At 33.8% G+C, this 21,220-nt stretch overlaps 1 protein-coding gene across 2 annotated transcripts in view; it reads left to right on the forward strand.

Annotated features, from left to right (window-relative positions):
- DENND1B (DENN domain containing 1B) overlaps positions 1–21,220 on the forward strand; it is a 159,011-nt gene that overhangs the window by 111,688 nt on the left and 26,103 nt on the right. For both annotated transcript variants that reach the window (XM_040565506.1, XM_040565507.1), the window contains 5 exons: positions 266–391; positions 9,666–9,767; positions 15,792–15,882; positions 18,799–18,839; positions 19,702–19,770. In XM_040565506.1, coding sequence (XP_040421440.1) covers positions 266–391; positions 9,666–9,767; positions 15,792–15,882; positions 18,799–18,839; positions 19,702–19,770 — 429 coding nt within the window. The remainder of the gene's footprint in view (positions 1–265; positions 392–9,665; positions 9,768–15,791; positions 15,883–18,798; positions 18,840–19,701; positions 19,771–21,220) is intronic.

Genomic DNA, 21,220 nt, shown 5'->3' on the forward strand with positions numbered 1-21,220 from the left:
AATAATTAAGCTTATTTATGTCAAGAGGCCTTGGGAAAAAAAGAGAGCATAAACCAATTTGCATTAGCACTCTACCATCATCCCCTGCCTTCATTTCAATTAACAGACCAGCAGGTGCTCTTTGCAGTTAAAAAGATAAGCTATCAAGGAGGTGGATGAATTTTTGGCTGACCTGTAGACACCATGGTTTGCCTGCTGATTGGGTTCGTACCTCGCCGTACCAATTTCTGAGGTGTTAATTTAACTGTTCCACTCTGTCATGCAGGTCTCGGCCTTGAAAAATAAACTGAAAAAGCAGTCTACAGCTACGGGTGACGGAGTAGCCAAGGCCTTTCTTCGGGCACAGGCAGCACTGTTTGGATCCTACAGAGATGCACTAAGATACAAACCAGTAAGACAACTACTGTTTGCCTTAATTTACAAGAACGCAGGCTCATTCTTTTGCAGGAAAAATATAATGTTTGTCCCAATCTGAAAATGTTTTAAATCTTACTCTGAGCAAAAGGTATGCTGGCAATTTAGAAGACACTACCACCTCCTGATGGTGAGTTGTACTGAAAAATGAGTAGTTGTCCAAAGTCAGCTATTTTTCATTTGTATCACTTCTAGAATTTATTTAGTATAAAATTGGATTGTATTAATGAAAATACTTACAGTTTACCTTGTTTAATGTGCTGAAGAACTGAAGAGGTTGTGCCTTACAGAGACTCAATTTTCTCTGTACTTCATACAGAGACTTTGTTGTGTTTGAGGCCAGAAGATTTTTTTTTTTATTATTATTATTTCCTAGCAGAAGCCCGATATGACGAGTCAAACATGCATCTCTACTTTTATACACTTACCTTGATTCCACTGAGAAGTAGGAGAAATTAAAACCCAATCCATCCCATCAGAACTTGTATGCCTGAGGTTTTGCTGGTGCTCAGTAGATTAATGTGTTAGGGCTCTCATCCTTTCTGGTTTTTGAGGGTGGCACATACTGAGCCTTCTGGATGATAAAATAATTAATCAGAAACAACTTGGAGGTTAATTTCAAATTACTTTTGTATGATATTTGCAAACTACTGATTTTTCTGCAGTTTCATTTGATAAAAATGCACTGAAATGCTGTTGGCTGAATCCCTTGGGCAGGGAACTGTGCAGTGTTCCTTGATGGAAATGGATGAAATGGTTATTAATTCCAGATGAGATATATTTCTGGAGGAAACACATTGAAATACAGCATGGCAGGGTCTTCTTTCTACGCAAGTGGTTCTCCTAGAGGTGGTCTTTTTTTGACATGAGCATTTTACACCCTAGCCACTAACAAGCATTAGAAAACTATTGAGATAAAAAGGTATCCCATGTAGAAATGAAGTAGTATTTAAGGGTTTAGTCCAAATATGTGTGTTTGACACTTGTTATAGTTTTCTTTTGATATGGAAAATCAATTTGCATAGTATATTGAAACAACTGTACCTGTTTTCAAAATCATGAGTACAACACAGTATGAGTTTCATTAAAATCAATCATTTCTACAAAACAGTTGTAGTTTATTCTATACTGGCGTTACCTGACGCTGCTTTGGAAGGGGTTATATAATTGGTCCCTTAGTCTAAAGGTGAAGACACTGGTCAGTGTCAACTCTTGGCAGTTTGCATTACAAGCAGTTGCATCAAAAGGTATCTTAGTCTGCGTTCAATGTATGCAAACAGAATGATGTCAGTCTGGCTGATGGCCTTAACCTCTGTTCTGATCAGAAATAGGCTGGAGCCAGTGCCTTGTATTACGGTAAGTTTGTTGAACTGAAGGCAAGTTCTTCAGTTTTCTGGTTAGCATCTCTTGAATTCAGCTCTGCTTTCCATTTTATTTTGGTTTCTGCTGCCACATTTGTAAGATGTACATTTGTATTGTGTTGGAAGTAGTGCACCATATATCATTTCAGCTGGCAAACATTTGTCAAAGTGGCCTTTACACTCTTTCTTTCTGCATTATTCTCTTTTGCATTTTTTTGTCTCCACTAATTACGTGTAAGAGAAGGTATTTATGAAACTGTTGGGGCCTAATGGTGTTTTGTTTTGTTTTGTTTTGGTGGTGGTGTTTTGTGTTTTTTTTTTTTTTTAATATGTTATTTCAGAATACTGTCTGCTGGCAAATACCAGCATATCTTGGATTGGCATCAACTTGTCCAAAGACAGTGTGTATATTTATAAAAAAAAAAAAAAAAAAAAAAAAGGCAAAAAAAAAAAGTGCCTAAGTTATTTTGAGCTGTGTTCACGTTGTGTTAACTAATAGTATTTTACAGAATTTTTGTTGTGATAGGAAAAACTACAGATTAGTAGACACTAAGAGGAATTGTCTCTTGGTTGTTCGGCTCATTTTCCATGAGCCTTTTGAACTAAGTTCAATGCCTTGTGAAGGGGGAGGTTCAAAAAATCCGATCACGTTTGACTGTATTGGGACTTTGTCAGGAATCTTAGGACATGTGAATTGGTGTTGCAAGGAAAATACTGTCTTTTGTCTTAGAGTCCATGATGCTAGATCTAATACGGAAAATCTAAACCAAAGTTATGGACTTTATTTACATTCTTTCTAGAGCATTCACATAGAAACTATGTGAAGTAGCATTCACATAGAAACTATGTACAGGGTATACCTGAATGAGAATATTTTCTATAGAGTTTTGAAATACTTTTGCTATAAATAAACTTGTCATATTTTCAAAATCAAGACCTGAGAGGTTTTGGGGTACCATTTTTAGGATCACAAACATCCTAATGAAAAATAAAATTGTGTTTGGATAGTTATCGCTTGCTTGTAAGTTGAAAAATATGTTTATGTGAACTATTTTCTTTGCAACAGAGTGTTCTGTATGATTTTAACTTGAAACATGAAACAACTGTCATTAATATTCACTTTGAGTAAAGAACAGCTTTGATAGTGTCTGTACTCATCCAACACTTCTCTTCGCTCCAAACGCTGTTCATCACACTGAACACTCATTCTGTGCAACTGTTTGTTTTCAGCATAGGACAGATTCTCCTTGGTATAGCAATATGTCTTGAACAAACGTCTAGCAATTATTGAAAATAATGTGATTGGTGAAAGGGAAAATGGGAAGCTTCAGGGGTCTTGAAAGGAGTTCATGGGACTCCGAAAGACCATATGGAAAATTTGACTAATACAGGCAGGAATTACGACACACAATACATATAGGTGATAATTTTTTTTGTGTGTAATAAATGGTAATAAAAATCTTAATGCAGTAAAAGTTTCCAAGAAAAGCAGAAATAGTTGTTTTATACAATTTAATCATGATACTGAATTAAAAAAGAGAAATCAAATTTGATATAACTGCCAAAAATATTTTTATAAGAAGTTGCATTTTACATTAGAAACTATTGCATAATAATAGTGGATCTGTAGAGTAAATCAGTACAGTTGGTGCTAAGGACCTGGCATCCACACAGTGTGCATTCCTAGCTTTACTGTGGTTCTTATTTTAGTGTTGACTGCTGAGTATCCACACTAGCTGAAGCTCATTTTCTGGTTTACTTTAATACAGAAGGAATCTAGTTCATGCATGATAGATGAGGATGACTGGAAAAATTGTTTTTATAGCCTGTTTTACTATCTCATCACCATTACAAGATTTTGATAGGGAAAAGAAAAAGAAAATTAAACAGATTTTCATCTTTGTTGACATCACTGCCATTTGATGAATGGCTGAAAAATAATCTGTGTATTCAGAAGAAAATTTCCTCAGTGGAATATCAATATGTTGTTGTATTAGCCTAGCTAGCAGCTGCAGTAGGAGCCATTGTGTGATTTGCAATGTCAGTGATCACGAAGTGTTCTGATCTCGAGTCTGTCCCTGGTGAGACATTGCAATGATCAGAGTATTGTGACATAAGTGCTCCTTATACTGTATAGATGCATATAAAAATCGAAATTATATTTAGCTTGGGTAGTCACAGCTTAGCCTTGAACTTTTTGTTGCTCCTGTTTTCTTTAAGTAGTCCAGCATTTGGGAATTTATCATTATGATTTAGTATTATCATATTGCATGTTTCATAATTGCAGGCAGAGGTGGGAGTTAAATAGAAAGTTTATAATTGTGCAGCTTGTGTCATTTTGTCAATCCAATGTATGGGCAATATTGTGTTTGTTTTGTTTCTAGCTCTTTTTTTACTTTACACATTCTTCGTAGGTGGTTTTCAGGCACCTTTGTTTGTATCAGATGAATGCCATGACAGTCAAACATTTTAGCAACACTGTGATGGCTAATGAAAGTTAGCCTTACAAATGAACTCGTGGAAACCTTGCAGGTGACAGAAAAGACTAGATTTTTTTTCTATTAAATATATACCGTATGGTCAGATAATAAAGCACCGTGTGGTGTACAAATTCTTAAACAGGCAATATTCCACTGACAGTCTATGTCTAGAGATGGAAGGGTAGGTGAGAGACTGGGGAAGGAGAAGAAAAATAATAATGAGTGTAAAAGTATTCACCATAATAGAGATTAATTTTAACATTGGGAAAATGAACAAAGCAGGGAATGTGATAGCAAACACCAGGAGGAAATGTAGGTCTGATTAAAAATTAAAATAAAATCCATCATGACAAGACAAATACGTTTCGAATGTATTTCAAATAAACAAATCTTATTTCTTTAAGACATATCTATTGAAAGACTGTAGAATATAAGAAACAATAAGTTATTTTCTACTTCTGAGGAACTGGCTTTTCTTCAAGAATTAGCTAGCAAAAAATAGTCATTGGAAAAAAAATCACCTCCTCTTTTGGGGAAAAATTCATGAAAGCTCTTGATGTTACTGATATTGAACCAAAAGAAATAAACCGGGATAACTTTGGTTTAAGTTATGATAATTGTAACATCAATCATCAGAAATTAAGAAATGAAGAGCAAAGGCTAATGGCATGGTTTGGAATTCTCGGCAGCAGGAGTTTATAGTCTGATCAGCACACCAGGGGGATGGGTAAGCTTCCACCTTGGAGATAGCACAACCTGTCAGACCTCACTTTAATTAAATGCTAACTGGAGTGCTTTGGGCCAGTACAGACACTTTTTAAACTAATGACATCAGTGCTCCAACAGATCCAGGTATTGTATTCAATTTGCACGAAAGCAAAATAATGCAATTAAATGTTATATTATAGAAAAAAAAAAAAGATATCTTAAGATTAAGAATCTACCTGAATGCCTGGAAATGCGGAAGCAATGATTGCTTGTACTTTTCAGAATGAAACCTTTTGAGGACAAGTGTCTTGAAAAGGACATGATTTGTTTGTCTATTCTGCAAGAGTTAGGCATAAAAAGTACAGTAGGGTGCAGAAACAGAAGGAAGAGTATTAAAATGCCAGAACATAGTTTGAGTTTAAATACAGAGCCATCCTGTGTAATATCTGTTATGCCTCTTTATTGTCACTTCCATAAGAACTTTATTTTACGTGTTAAAAGCCAAATTTGAATTAAGGACTGTATTGGTCTGTTATTGAATATAGAAGTTAATAGCAGTGTTAGTAGGGTTTAATTGTGACTGCAAAAACTATCAGCTCATCTGAATTGTTGATTAGGTAGATAGCAAGAAATGTGCAAATTTTGGAGTAATTTGTTTGCAATTTTAAATGGGACATTTCTAAGTAGAATGAGTATTTAAGTCATACTCTTATTCCCTGGACCTTTATCTTTGTATTTCAGGCCAACAGCTGAAATTTCATCTTTTTATTTCCTTGCTTTTAAACAGAGGAATTTCCATGTAAAAATAAGAATATTGATATAAATAAGTCATGGTGATTAAAGCTTTTATTTTTTTGATAAATGACGCAATACAAAGGAAGTTATACCTACCTTATGCTCTTTTTTGTAATAAGCAAGAACTACCATATGAAACTGTACTAATTATAGCAATAGTACAAATAGTTAATGCAAGTCATTTCATGCTAGAAAGATATGAATGTTTTCTGAAATAATTAGAATGTTCACTCTCCTTTTTAAAGGTAAGCATACCTTCTAATCAAGATTACTTTTTGTTTTAAAAATACCGCACTGTTTTAGCTCTGTTTTCCTGTTCCATTGAGGTCCGCATAAATAGCTTGTTTAAACTGTGAGTGTAGCTTAGAGTGAAAAATGCCTGCTGCGTGTGGCAAGCTATGAAAGGGGAGGAAAATTCTATAGCAACTGTTGTTGAAAGGACAGATATCTTGTTTGGGCATGGATTGTTTGGTCTGAGTATTAGCTGTCTACTTTTCAGTATAGAGTCCCTACTGGGTTTTGATCGAACTTGTTTTGAAAGTACATTGTAGATCAATACGGAAAGGGCCATTTGATGGTGTAGTAGTTAAATATCAGTGGAGGATTCCTCCAAAACTCAGCGTTTCTAAAGGTACCCAGCTGTATTTGCAGAAACAAGAATGTTACAAGCTTTATGTCCAAAACCTATTTTTGTTTATTTGAATAAATATTTTCGTTTTAAAATAATACTCCAAAATCCCTAATGTTTACAGTAATAATCTTGAAGATTTGTTAAAGTTTTATTTGGAAAGCAATTTTGTTGCTCAGAGTATGGAGCAAATTAAAGAGAGAGAAGTTAACTGTGTTATTTAATGGAATTTCAGTAGTTACAGCAGATACTCAGAAAACAGTCTGGAATTTCTACAGGTTTCGATGGTTTTTCTTACTTTCATGTGCTGAATAGGTGGAAGCTTTAAGCTCACTCAAATTTTTAAAGCAAACTTTCTATCAGTAGGTTAAAATAACATGGATGGCTTTGGGACGTGAACCCTTTATAGATCTAAATACATTCTCAGTTACGGAATAGCTTTGGTTATTCTGTTTCTGAACTTTACTGATAAGGCAACAGATGCACCAACGCATGTGTACTTAGTAAATATCTGAAGCACCCAGTAATAAAGAAAAATATTTGGGAAAATAATACAGCCATGCACCACAAATGTGTGTTGAACTACCATTTCCTGGCATTCTGCTACATGGCTCAGGCAGGAGAGGTGCCATCAAGTAGAACTGTCTGATTGTGCTCTCTTCCTAGGCTGTTGTGAAACGGAGAGCAAGAGTCTCTGTTTGCTCTTTTACTGGGAGATAACCTCTTCTTTCTGTCTTTCATCTTTCCCAAGACATTTGGGAAAGTGGCAGTGGAGACTTCGCTTGGTTTTTATTATTCTAAGGAGTATATCTTGATAATGATATTATTTTCACTCTTTGGTCCTAAATTTAAGGTTCCATAGTGTGTTGGGAGCCATCATCTAGTCAGTTTTGCACTCCCACATAGCCTCTGTATTTTCAGAAATTGTTTGTCATGTAAAGAAATATATAAATATGGATTTTTTTTCTCATTTGCTGTCTTGAAATTTTTGGAAGAACGACTGAACTGAGAAGAGAGTCTGCCCTCAGGAACACCATGTCTTGTACCACCATATTTCACTGGAGACTGTTTCATTTGTTTTGATGCACTTTGAATTTGCTAAGTAGCTTGAGGTCATCTTCGTAAGACAAGAGTCTTTAGGAGCTCAAGATCAGCTAATGCAAAGTGGGTCAGGAAGGCAGTGCTATTTAAAGTACCACAAACATTTCAAGCTCTTTGGCAGATGCAGCATGTCCTGCATGTGTACAGTGTTCACCAGTTATCTCTGGATAAGCAGTAAGTGGAAAAACTTGTATGCTTGTCCTGGAGACTTGATCCATATACTGTATTGAGATGGTTTTGCATATCACAGCATTCCAGCAACCCTGAGAAAGGGGAAGGAGTGTGTTACGTAAATGTATAGCTTTTAACTCTTCCTTGGAGAATTCTTTTCTAAAACCAGGGATTCCATAAAGAAGTCAGACCATAAAACTTAAAAACAAGTTAAGCAGGAACTTAAGTGCTTTGCTGAGTAAGATTAGACTTCTATTTGCTTTTTAGGTACTTTGAATTTAGTATTGTGGTAAGATAGCTGAAATCAAATTTTTGATACATGGAGATGCCCATGAAAAATTAGAAAGAGTAAAGCTTTTGATAATATCAGAATAGGATTTTAAAATGACATGACAGTGGTTTTGCTTTGACATTTCATTGGATCTTACTTGAACCAATTAAAAACACAATGCAAGGTGTAAAAAGCAGTGGAAAGTGATTTAGAGCTATCCCACCAAACTCACATAGGTCACATGCAGAAAATACGTAGTGATATTCTAGAAGCATAGAAGGGCACAGTAAGCCAGAAAGAGAGGAAAATGCATGATGTAGCATGTGCGGTTAAAGTTAACCAGGGTATAGAGTGGAAAGCAATGGTGGTCAATGGGCACAAATAAATTTGTCTTCAAAGTGGACAACAGTTGGAGTCTGACAAGATTCCTGTTTTATTATCATGAAGATCAATATAGGAGGTGTCTTTGATCTTTCTTTTGAGTGGCTGAGGTGTCTTACTCTGTTGTGGGTGTTTAGTTTTTGGGTAGTAAAATATCCTAGAGGTAGATTTAGATGTGGAATTTAGTTGGATTCCAGTTTTTCTGTCTTAAAGACCTTTGGTTAATTGTTTCTAACCTGATGACTTTGTTTTGTATACTTGGATGGGAGGCCTTTTGGCTTTATAATGGAATCAGTTCATGTCTGTCATGAACTGCACAAACTTTTTAATGTATGTATTATTTATTCAGTTAAATCTAACAGCTTCAAATATTTATCACAAAGTAATGACAAGAATAACAATTTGAGAGAATGCCCATCAGTAATTTCCAGTGGTCTGTGCACACTGAATACAGCAAATTATAAAAGAAACTAATGGATAACATAGAATCCAATCTGATGATTTATAAATCTTTATTTTTTTTAAATGAGTCTTGTTTTCAGTAGTAAGATTTTCAACAAAGACTTTATTTTCAATTGTTTCATCTTGTTCGTTTTTTTGTTCATTGTTCATCTTGTTTCATATTTTCATCATCCAAATGTTTTGATGTGGGTTTTTGATAAACTATAAGCTGTGTGCTTTTGCCATGTTGGGCAAATATATTATTGTAATAAATGTTAATCTGATCTGTTCAGACTTTTTCCATAACAATGTTCCAAAAAGTTTGTAGTTTTTGGTGTTGTGGAAAAAAAATATGTCAAAATGTATGTTTGTTTCAATAATTTCTTGTTAAATCGGTAGCGTATTTGTCAATCTTCTCGAATTCTGGTAGAATTTAAAAATAATTTGACAGATTCCTATTTTTGATTGAATTAGATTTTTTGTTTAGTATTGATTATTTTGTGCGCCACTGAATCAGAGTAATGCATGTTGAATTATTTGAAGTAGAGGACCTGCTATCCCTTAAACTTTGAACCACTTCCTTGAAATGTTTAATGAAGAGTGCTATAGAGGTAACATGAACCATCTGTAAACCACTTACTTTTTCCTTGCAAAGTGTTTTTTGTAGGCTGATGTTAAAGCTTCATAAACCAGAGGTTCAACTGCAACATGTATTTTGAGAACTATTTAAAATGTATGAAAATTTTGTTGTTATTTTCTGTGTTTATGTTTGATGCATGTTTTTCAAGATTGCTCGAAAGGGAATTTTTTGTATGTATTGGCTATTGAGAAATTTATAATGGGGAATGTTAAATAAATTAACACTTTCATATACTGTAGTTACTAACTAACTTTTTCCATTTAAATTGTTTTAGGGAGAACCTATAACTTTCTGTGAGAATAGTTTTGTGAAGCATCGTTCCAGTACTACTAAACAGTTCCTGGAAACTGCTGTTAATCTTCAACTGTTTAAACAGGTATGAGACGGTGAATGACCTATATTTAATTAGTTTCTTTTGAAACATATCCATATTTAAATATGTTTTCCTTTCTGTCAGCTTATGAAACTCTGAGATAAAATACAAGTATTTGTGTACAGTCAGTCATCTGTCTGTTATTCTATTTTTAAAACTTCAGTTATAATGAAAAAGAGTTGGGAAAAAAAAAAAAAAAAGAAAACTAAAAATAACGCCAGGCTGCAGAGCCAGTGCAACATCTCTGCAGTACCAGTCAGCAACTCATCTAAACAAGAAAAATCATGGATCTCCCAGCTTGATGGGGGAACTTCATTTTCATCTCTCTTGGATCATGATCAAAAAACCTAAACAACACAGTGCTTGCTTAAATTGGACTTCAGCAGCATTTTATTTAAAAAACTGGATTCATACTGTAATAGTAGTTTTCATTGCTAGGACTTCTGAAGTATGCGCACAGAGAATGTTACAAACCTGAGCCACAGGGGCAGCCTGAAGGATATTCTAGCTAATCTGTTAATACAGATTTTGAACTAACAGAGAGCAAGTTGTTGAATGCCTTGCACAGCTCAGTAATGGTTTTATCACAGTCTTTGAAATCATTTTTTCTTTCATTTTATTCTGTAAATCTTTTTCCTCCTTTGCATTACATGATCTCATTGCATCAAAAAGGTATCAAGAAACCTATTATTAGGTTTGTGAAAAATCGAGGGAAATCTGAAAGACTCAAAGTAGTTATTTACTTGCAAGTATCTGGAATGATTGAGGTATGGGAGTTCGTGTTTAACTAATCTGGTGGACTTCTTTGAAGAAGATATACTGCCATAATAGATAAGGGAAATTCACAGTATATAGAATCTTCTAATTTTCAAAAAACATTTGGTGTTAATCAGAGGCTAATGTCTAAAGTAAAGATTTATGTAAGGATGATAATTTGTAGAAGTCCTGTGAAAATGCTTTTTCTACTTGTATAAAAGTTAAAGAAATACAGATCATAGAAGTGGGCTCCTTTACTTTTACCGTGAAAAATCTGAAACTTTTTCTAATATCTAGTACATATGACTGAAATGGGAAGAAGTAGTAGAGTAAACTGTGTTTATACTTTGCATATCTTAGGCCTGTAAGCTAGCATGAAACTTTCTTAACAGAAAGCTGCTTACAAGGGAAGTTTGCAAATCATTGTCAAGCTGCTGTAGCACTATCTTCAGCTGTAACAAAAAGGTTTAACTCCAGTGAAATAAATGGGCTTGTCAGTATGGCTCTGAACTTACCCATTACATTTTAGTGTGTTCATTTAAAAAGAATCAGTTTATAGTTTGTTTATAGCTTGTTTTTAATTTTATTCCCACTAAAGGAAATAATATATTACAGAGGATTAGGAAATACTAACAATTTTGTTGATGTGGTGGTTTGGTAGTAAACATTTTTTCATTTCTCTCGTTTGTTATGAAATGTTACTCCTACTTCTTCAGTTAATGCTCAGCCCAGCTGCATCTGTTCCAGCTCTTCCCAGTGACAAATGAGCTGTTTTCAAGGTTTTATTCAACAGAATAAACTGTATTTTATTCTGTTCTTGAAAATGAGTAATTGTTTGAGTAAGAAATAGTTCTTAGAAGCAGAGAATGGGCATTTTAAATACACTTTTATGCCATTTTATAAAATTTTTTGCTCTCTCCTCTTTTTTACTTTGTAGGTTTTTCATCTCCCCTCCCCAATTGCCCCCTCCCCCCTTAAAACTTGTTGGTTCCTCTTATTTAACCACTCTTTCATTTTGGATGTTGGGAGTATCTCTTCACCAAAATACTAGCAAATCACTGTGGGAATAAACTGTGGAATTACTTTGTGTGTTCTTCCCATTCAGGGTGTTTTCACCTTCAACATCATCCATTTTTACCTTCTATTATTATTTTGATGCGCTTTCTATCAAGGATGTCCATGCGTTAGCACATACCAGTCTTTTGTATGAAAATCATTAACTAACCTGTAAATAGGATCAGTCCAACACTTGTCCTTAAATACCATTACTGGTGATGCTTCCAGTCTGATGCTTTCCCTTTTATTATAAGCTGTTATCTTCTTTTTGAGAAAGTCTTCATCTGGCTTAAAGTTCAGGTGCTGTTCAAGTATTTAGCTTTTAATTGATCTTAACTAATATTTTAAGGTGGAGGCACAAAGCTTTTCTTACATACAGATAATGTGCATTTCCTTTATCTAGAAAATTAATTGTCAAAGAATCTGTGAGAACCTGTGTTTTGATAACCGATGTGCTATAACATTCCATTTTCCCATTTACCATTTTTCCACTTCCAAATCTGTTTGAAAGCCTAATCAAACTGTTAAGAGCAAACTGACAAACCAGCACTTACAATCTTTGTTTTTTAAGTAATGATAGTGTTGCTTCTACTGTGCTTCCTTTACCTTAATAGATTTATTAACATTTTTTGTTTTTGTTGGTATCTTTATAATCATATGACAGAGATTTTTTTTAACTTGAGTTTTATTTCTAGGTTGTTAGAATGTCCAGTTCTATATCTCATTCTTATTAGCCCTTTTATATTTGTTTCCTTTTCCAGCATCATAGTTTTTACTGAATTGAAGCAGAGTATTTTGGCAGGGGGTTATGCCTAGCCTGTTTTATGAAGCTTAAATGAGATCTTTTTCTCAAACCATTCTCTGACTCATAATTTACAGAGATGTCTTTTAAATGATGTCGATGCTTTTGCATTGTTGGAAGCTGAAAAAGACTGTTTCATTGCTCTGAAACTGAACACACCAAAGTGTTTATACAAAACATACATATGCCAGGAATCCATAGAAGTCATTTATAATAAATACCCTGATATGAATCAAAACTATAGGGACATCTGAATTTCTTTTTTATCATATTTTCCTGGTAGTTTTTTAAGCTGTCTTCTGCCCTAGAAAGATTTCATTAAAAAAAATAAAAAATAATAAAAAAGTGGTTATATTTATTCTTACATAAGGGATATTTAATCACATTCTATTTTTTCATATGAAGTAAATAACTATTTTTTGTAGAATAAATATTCTTAGTTCCTGATTTAACATTCTGTATACTTATGTTACATCTTTTCCCTCCACCCCCCATCTTTGATACTTACACTATTATATATGCTGTACATTTATTATCTGATTCTGAGCTTTAGGAAGGCTTCCCTTTAATTAGGGTAGCATTGATGGTAGATGATCTTTATATCAAACTTCAAATCTAAGCAATTAATACTAGCATCCCACGTGTCAAATACTTCTTTTGAATGTCCGGGGATAATATTAGTTAATTCTTAGAACTACAATGAAAACTGATGTTAAACTATTTCATTAAACAATATAATTGTATTAATAATCCGCAACAGTTTTTGGCACTTGTTTCTAAGATGCCAGGGAATGCTGTCTAGAAAAATAAATAATGATTACATGATTAGGACGTGAAGAATCACAAGCCTTTGCAAATTAATAACACTAGTAATTTCAATTTTCGTTTGCAAGCTTCATGAGAGAGCTCTCTTTTTCCGAATGTATTGAGCTGCTATTGTGTGGAAAGTAAGATGTTTTCATTGCTTCTACCAAATTCTCGTCCCTAATAACTGGCGAATTTACTTGTAACTTTTACTGCTGCCTAAATAAAGGATTGGGTTTAGCTCACAAAACATCATCTCTCCTCCATCGCCCCCACTTTTTAGCAGCTATGCAACAAGGTGTTCTTAATTGGATGTGGTCTATATTTTATTTTCAGTATTCAAAATTATTTAGGTATGGTAGTTCTATCTTTAGTCAGCTAGAAACCAAGAGTACCATTAGAGTTACTATTTTTTCAATAAAGTGGTAGTTAAACAGGGGGTCTCTGGATCTAAAAATAAGAGAATGAATTACTTGAACTAACAGGCCCTGATTTTCCAAGGGTGTATGGCTTTGAAAAATAGGAAGAGAAAGCCATACAGTGTATGTATGACTCCAAGTGCTGTTGTTCGTTTCATGTAGTGATTAAAATGCAACTCATAACTGTAATTTACTGAAAAGTAATAATTACTAATACAGCTAGTACCACTATCGCTTTCTTTAAATAATTCAAGTATATTTTTGGTAGCAGATCTGTTTGTCAGTATTTACATTAAATACTCAATTGGATTAATCCTCTAAAAACTAAAATTCAGTCAGTGTCTCAGCCTGCTGTTGATAGAATTTTACCAAATGTTGAGTATCCATAAATCTTATGTTAGTTTATAGTATGGAATGAATTCATAACATTCCCCAAAGAAGTAACACCTTTCTGTTCCAAGGCTTTCTCTCCTTCTTTTCTCTCCTTCCCTCAGCAGTAGCTAAAGATGCTCTTATCTCTCTACTTACTGTGAAATAATCCGGTGATCCCATAGTGTATGACCATGAACCCAGCATATTTGGAAAAAAGCCAACTTGGAGGAAAATGAAGAGAAAAAAAAAGGAATTTAGACAAGAAAGAGAAAGGACTGGTTATCTTTGTGCTTGCCTTATTATTCCTGCTGGAATTTTTGTATTCTTAGAATGTAATTTGTTTCATGTCACTAGTCTGCTCATTGACAAGCATCAGATTGTCATTGACATTGTTTGGATAATCTGTAGTAATATATGACATAACCAAATAATTAATTTTGGTCAGTTCCTATGTACTGTTTAGTACCAGTGAATAACTCATATTTCTTCCTACAAGATGAACTGTGTATAATTGGAAAAGTGCTTTCTCACTTATCTCTCAGACTTGAGTTAGCCTTTTCAAAATAAAAAAGGAGAGATTGCTTCTTGAAAGGTTTTTAAACCTTTAAAAATATGCTTGTAATTCTTTGAACCCTGTTAATTCTTGAAAAGAATGTTTGCATCTCTTCTGAGAGGTTTAATCATTAGTTATCTTATTTTGACTCTTTCTGGCATATCTGAATAATTTCAGTCTTTATATACGCACATTATGTGGATGTAAATCCACATACTCATGCAGCTGCAACCTGTGCATAAGCATGACTATTGCAATATGCATCTGTAGATGCAACTAAATTACTGTTACTGGTTAAAGAAAGGCAAACAGATCTGTTAGAACTTAAAAAATACAATGGAGGAAACCCTGAACTGTGCTCAGTTGGGTGGAGAGAATCTTAGGTGTCTGCCTTGGAATCATGCCTTACTTTGTTTTGACCTTTCATGTGTCATATTCCCATACACAGGAGTGAAAGGTCCTTCAAGTTAGCTTACGTGCTGGCAATCAAAATCAAGTTGCTGCTACCACCATTTCTGAAACCAAGCCATAGCAATCCTCTGGTGTTTCAGTATAGACTGTTTTGCTCCAATTTCCCCTCACTTAACTGTCCTTATAGGGTCACTTCTAATGTAAAACATATATATTGAACTTTTAATGGGAATTGATTAGACATCATAGCCTATTGTGTCTTTGAACTGCACGGGGTGAAATGTTTCTAGCTGTTCTGGAACTGTTCTGTGTACTTCAACAAGTTTTACTTTGGACCCATTGAAGTGTACACAGAAAAGGAGGTCTGTTTATAGCTTTCTGTTTACGATAAGGAGTAACCTTAGGACTTTGGAGCAGAACATCAAGGATTTCTCAGATGTCTTTTATTGATTATGATTATGCAGAGCTAGCATTTGCAAGGAAATAAAATATTTTTATGCAATGAGAAAATCAAGAAAAACTTGAAAGTCATCAAAAGCACTTCTGAACAAACTGATTTGAAAGTTCATTGGCTATAAAATTTTACAAATTTATTATTAAATTTTGCACAATACATATAATTTACTCAATATACATAAAAAGTGCAGAAGCTCTGAAAGGAAGTGCCAGTGATATTTTTGTCTGATATTCAGATATTTCTTATGCTTGTAGCTGCAAAATCCATCTAAAAGCAATATATTATCCTGAAGCCATACGTTATCTTGAACATACAAATTCCATTGTAACATATACACTTAAACTTATAACACTCTAAAGAAATAGAAGGGCCAACAAAGTGTGACTTTTTTTTGCAGTTTATTGATGGTCGACTATCAAAATTAAATGCAGGAAGGGGATTCTCCGATGTTTTTGAAGAAGAAATTACAGCAGGAGGCTTTTGTGGAGGTACAGTTCTAATTTGTGTGTACTCATTGATTCTTTTTCTCTGAGAACTGTTCAACATGGTGATGTCCTTATGGTATCCTATACATTCTAGAAGTCATCTTTTTACTGTTTCAGTGTTTCCATTCATTCTTGGAAAGGTTTTAGCCTTCAACAAATCACTGCTAGGACATGTATTAGTATGAATATAGTTATGTCAGTATATTAAATGAAGATACATTGTTTTAATCTAGTAAAATAATACTTCGATTTCAAGAAGTGATGAAATGTCACTGTTAATTGTATGTTATCTGCATGTTTATATTGCTTGATAAATTCTATGCAAACTATTTAAAAATAATCTTTAAATTTGTGCTGCTGATTTTTTTCTAGATAGCTAACATTTTCAAAAATACTCCTAACTTTTTTTTTACATCTAATTATTTCTGCAGTGCAGAAAATAGTGATTTCCTGACTGTTTAGATGAATACTAACTCTAGCAAGTGTGTTACTCATAAATAAATAAATTGAACATTTGTCTATCATCTTAGGAGGAACGTTGAAAATTATACCCTCTACATTAAAAAGAAAAATAAAGTATTATTCCTTGTGCTGTTTCCCTCAGTTGTATTCCGTGACAGTTATTTTAACACTTCTTACGCTGGTTAGCTTAAAAGTTAACCCATATAGAAGAGTGTGTACTGAATCCATTTCTGATTATTACAGAATTATCGAAATGTCCTGTTAAACATTTATATGCTCTATCTGCTATATTGCTTTTTAAGGTACCCTATTTGCTATCGAAGTGTTAGATCACAACGTGCATGACGCAGCACAAGTACTATTTTATGGTCAATCTTGAAAGTAGAGTACAAGTGTCCTTAACAAATGGAGGTTCTGTGATTTGAACAAATCCACCAAGTTGCACATGGCAGGTTTGGATGGACATCCTTCACAAGGCTGCCCTTATGTGGGCATATTCACAGAAGAGAGAACTTGGCCCACACAGAGGAATTGTGGAGTGGTGCAGAGTCATCTTTACCTTCTGCAGAATACCTTTGTTATACTCAGAGTACATCAGTCCTTCTGTTAAAGATTTTCAGTGCCTTCTCCTGCCCTCTGTGTCTTGTGCTATGATCTGGCACATAATGGCACATCATTTTTTTTTTCTTGATTAAAGTGCAGTTAAGTTAAACAGAGATTTGCTTCTTTTCTGCCATTACGGTGTAACTTATGCTGCTCTATAAACAGATTTTAGGCATTGAGCATCCATTACTCAGATAGGTGATGTCAGTATTTGGAGTCTGTTTGCTCACTGCAGTTAGGGGGTCAAGAGGCTGCAATAAAACTGCATTAGAACTGAGATAAAGTTTGCTTTAGGGCCATGCACAGGCAGCTTGTGAACCACATCTCACCTGGCCATGCTTGCAAGGGGGTGCTTGCCTTCAGGAATCATTCTTGCTTAGATTGCACTGTGTGCTTACTTTTCAAGTCAGACAAGCTGTATATTGCTAGGTTGTGGACAAATTGCTTAGAGCACATATTCAATATTTACATAACTGCCTTCTCATTATCGTTATGAAGTGCAGGGCTAACAATATGCATTCAATGGAAGGTGGTGTTTTGTGATACTAAAGAAGTAGAACTGTGATCTCTGCAGAGTGAAATCCCATCCACTTGATCGGATGGTCCAAAGTTAAAAAAAACAAACAAACAAACAAAAACAAAAACGTAGGTGGAACCTAGCATTCAGAAACATCACAGAAAGTGAGCTGTAAGCTGTGAAATGAACAAGTGAATGTATTCTACGGTATAGAGAGTATAATTTAAAAGGTATAAAATCAAATGGAAAATGTTTTTTAAGTAATATCTTTTTAAATTCACATTTTCCCACATATGCAATCATAACTAAACCAGTTGAGAAAATCAAACTGGAAATTGGAAAATAAAATGTTGATTTCATTATTTTTTATAAATCTTTTTTTTTTTTTTTTTTTTCAGTTAGCTGGTCAAGATTTATTTCCCTAAATGGTACTAGTGTCATTGCTAGTAGTACAAGAAAACAGTGAAAAAGTGAAAGCCTTTGAACCTCTGTTCTCATAATTGTTTATTTCAAGGAGTCTGCATTTTCTTGTCAGGAGTTTCAACTTTGGCTCAGGGTATGCAATGTTAGCATTGCCTTTCTGTAAATGAATATATACTGGTCTTTTGTTGTTGCTGTTTTGTTTTTATTAACTTCTCTTAAGTCTCTACCCAAGTACTAGACAGTTAAAACTTGGTGATTTTCTGTGGTCTCTTGTACTATCTCAAGTAATTGTTTAAGTCATGGGCCATGAAAGATACAGCTCAGATACGGAAAGAGTGACAGCATGGGCCAGATGATATGTGAATATTGAATAAAAAAAGGAAAGTAGATACAGTTAACGTTTTACAATAATTTCTCCTACATGAGGACATGGTGATGCCATAATCCCTGGGCTTTTCTCTAGTTCTTTTTCCTTGGGATGGTACCATCTGCAGTCCATATCATTGTCTTACTTGAAAGTTTACCCAGGGGGATCATTATGCTTGAATGAAGTTCATTTATATGTTCTTTCCTCCATGCTGGTGTATTTTACTTTATTTTTTTAGAATTTTTAGCATTATGTTACTGTACTTTTAATTTTGCTTTGTACCTCAATTGGAATTAAAAAAAATAAAAAAAAAAATGCGTGTGGTGAAGAGATAAACTTTTACAAATAAAACAGAAAATATTAAATAAGAGAACCATTTTTTTCTTAGTGTACATATGTTCTTATCTTTAAATATGTCTATCTGTGAAGAATTAAATTAATGAATAATCCTCTAACAGAACTTTTTATGCAAATTATAAGGAGAGTTGAAACTGTTAAAATATTGAATGTGTGTTTGATTTTGTTTTATGTTCCATTTTAATTTCAGGAAATTCAAGATCTTATCAGCAGTGGATGCATACAGTGAAGGTATATATGTTTTGGTTAAGTAATTGATTTTTGAGGAAAAAGAAAACAAACAAAAAAAAAAAACAACCTATATCCTGGACTGCCTTTTCTTTAAGTCTTCGTCCTCTTCATTATATGTATGTATGTAATGGTAAGTGTTTGTTCATTTGCAAAGAAAAGTTTAAGAATATTCTATAATAAACAACATATCTTTGGTATATGCAAGAATTATGTTTTTTTTTTTTCTTGGTGAAAAGAAGTCCCATCCTCAAAACAAATGCCAAAACACACAAGGTACTTCTGTAAACATACAGAAGTTAAGAGTTTCAATGCATTCCCTATCATATTGGGTTCCATAACTGTGAATTAGTTGTGACAGCACAATTTGATATGAAGTTTATCACTTCTAGTAAACAGCAATATAGTTAATATGGATTTGTATAGTTTGACTAGCCGAAGACCCTTGGAGTAACCTTGTTATTCTGCAGGATTAGTAAAATATATTATTTTAGATTAACAGAATTCTTGTGTGATTAGTTATTTCTTTCAGGTCAAAGTATTTCGGAGTTACATAGTATAAGATAGGAGCACATGAAAAATAGCCAGAACTTCTGGATTGATTTTGAAATGGTAACAGTGAATGAAGAATGAAGATACATCATTCTGTTAGAATGCATTGATAAATGTGTCAGCTATGATAATGACATACTGTAACCCTTGTGTATCTGCAGAAAGTAGGTTGTGGAGGAAACACAGCTGTGGTTATTCTTACCAATTTAAGATTGTTATTTCTTTATGGCACACTGTTGATTTCCTTGCTGTTGTCTTAACTTTTGACTTATGTTATAAATCTTACTAATATAAAATGTTTTATACATTGCAGAAAGGTGGTGCGCTGATCAACACAGCAATGACCAAAGCCACTCCGGCTGTGAAAACAGCATATAAATTTGTAAGATATCTATATCAAATAAGTATTACGTAAAAATGTCATAACTACCTACCACCTCTGATTCTTCCTGAATACTGAAAAACCTAAGTATTTTACAAAAGTTTTGCAGAAAAACACTTCCGCCTGCAGAATGCTTTTAGCTTCATTTGTTTTCTCATAGAGCACTAGGGTATAGAATTGGTAACAGCGTCTTCCAGATAGCTTGTACATAACAGATATTTTCAGAGTGTCAATGCACTGTTATTGTTTCAATCATAATACACACTGGACGCTTATTTGAATATCATTTAGGTGGTTGATACGCGGCTGTAAATTAATCCTAACATGATGACGACATGATCAAAATATGGATTCTGAAAATAGAAATTCTCATTTACACTAAGGTCCAGTAGCAACTCATGCGTTGCAAAGTTAACATGAATCTAAAACATTTTGTAAATCTACATTTAATTATAAATATAGTGATACAGTATGTAGTTATATATAGTATTAACACGATGCAGAGAATCTTCTCTATTCAGAAGATCGTGCAGGAAAAATGGACTCCTGGCTTACATAGATGGAATTTCTCTTTGGCACTAAGTGCTGCTCTACTGTAAAGAGGTGGTAGAGCATCAAAAATGCATGCAACAGTCTTTTTTGTCATTTTCTGTTTAAAAAATTACATCAGAATACTCATGTTTATCTAGATTTAATGCTTATACCTTTGAACTTTAAATATCTTGTTTTAAAACGCTGCCTAACCAATAAAGCATGTTAAATTAAAAGGTACTATCTGGTATGGAAAGAAAAAAAGAAGGCAAGAGATTAAAATGAAATGGGAAGTATTTTAAGGTTAGATTTTTAAATATATGAGAAAAGACTTTCAGCTTCCTTTTTGCTTTTCCAACTGTTTCAATAGTTGGATGCATAATAAGTAGTCCTGAATAAATCAGAACATCAGTCTAAGCTAGTATACTTCAAGTAAAGTTTTCAAAGAGAATTTTTAATTTTACATCAATGGAAAAACACAGCAGTCATGAAGAGAAAAACAGGTAAATAAATTAAATATACTTCATATTCATGTACTCATTTATAATTCAAAAATTATTCATTAACCGGTTATTTGGAAATTATTATTCTTTGGTTTATATTAGCTTAGGCAGTGGTTACATGATCTCCCAGCACTCAGTATTGGTAATAGTCTTTGATAATCAAGATTCTTCTAAGTGAACTGCTGTTTATGCTAAGGAACACTGCTAAATTTTTTAAGGATCTGTCTGTTTACAGTATTCTCATTTAATTTCTCATACTGTTGCCCTTCTCTAGCCTACTACTAGAGAAATGAAATATGCATTTCATAGTTGCTACATAACTATTTGGTAGCCTTGAGTAAATAATGTGATTGATACCATCCCTCAGTGTTAGAACAAAGTACTCCTAAGTGCATCCAAATGCAGTGAGTGTGAAC

The sequence above is a fragment of the Cygnus olor genome, chromosome 8 (assembly GCF_009769625.2).
Source record: "Cygnus olor isolate bCygOlo1 chromosome 8, bCygOlo1.pri.v2, whole genome shotgun sequence".
Lineage (NCBI taxonomy): Eukaryota > Metazoa > Chordata > Aves > Anseriformes > Anatidae > Cygnus > Cygnus olor.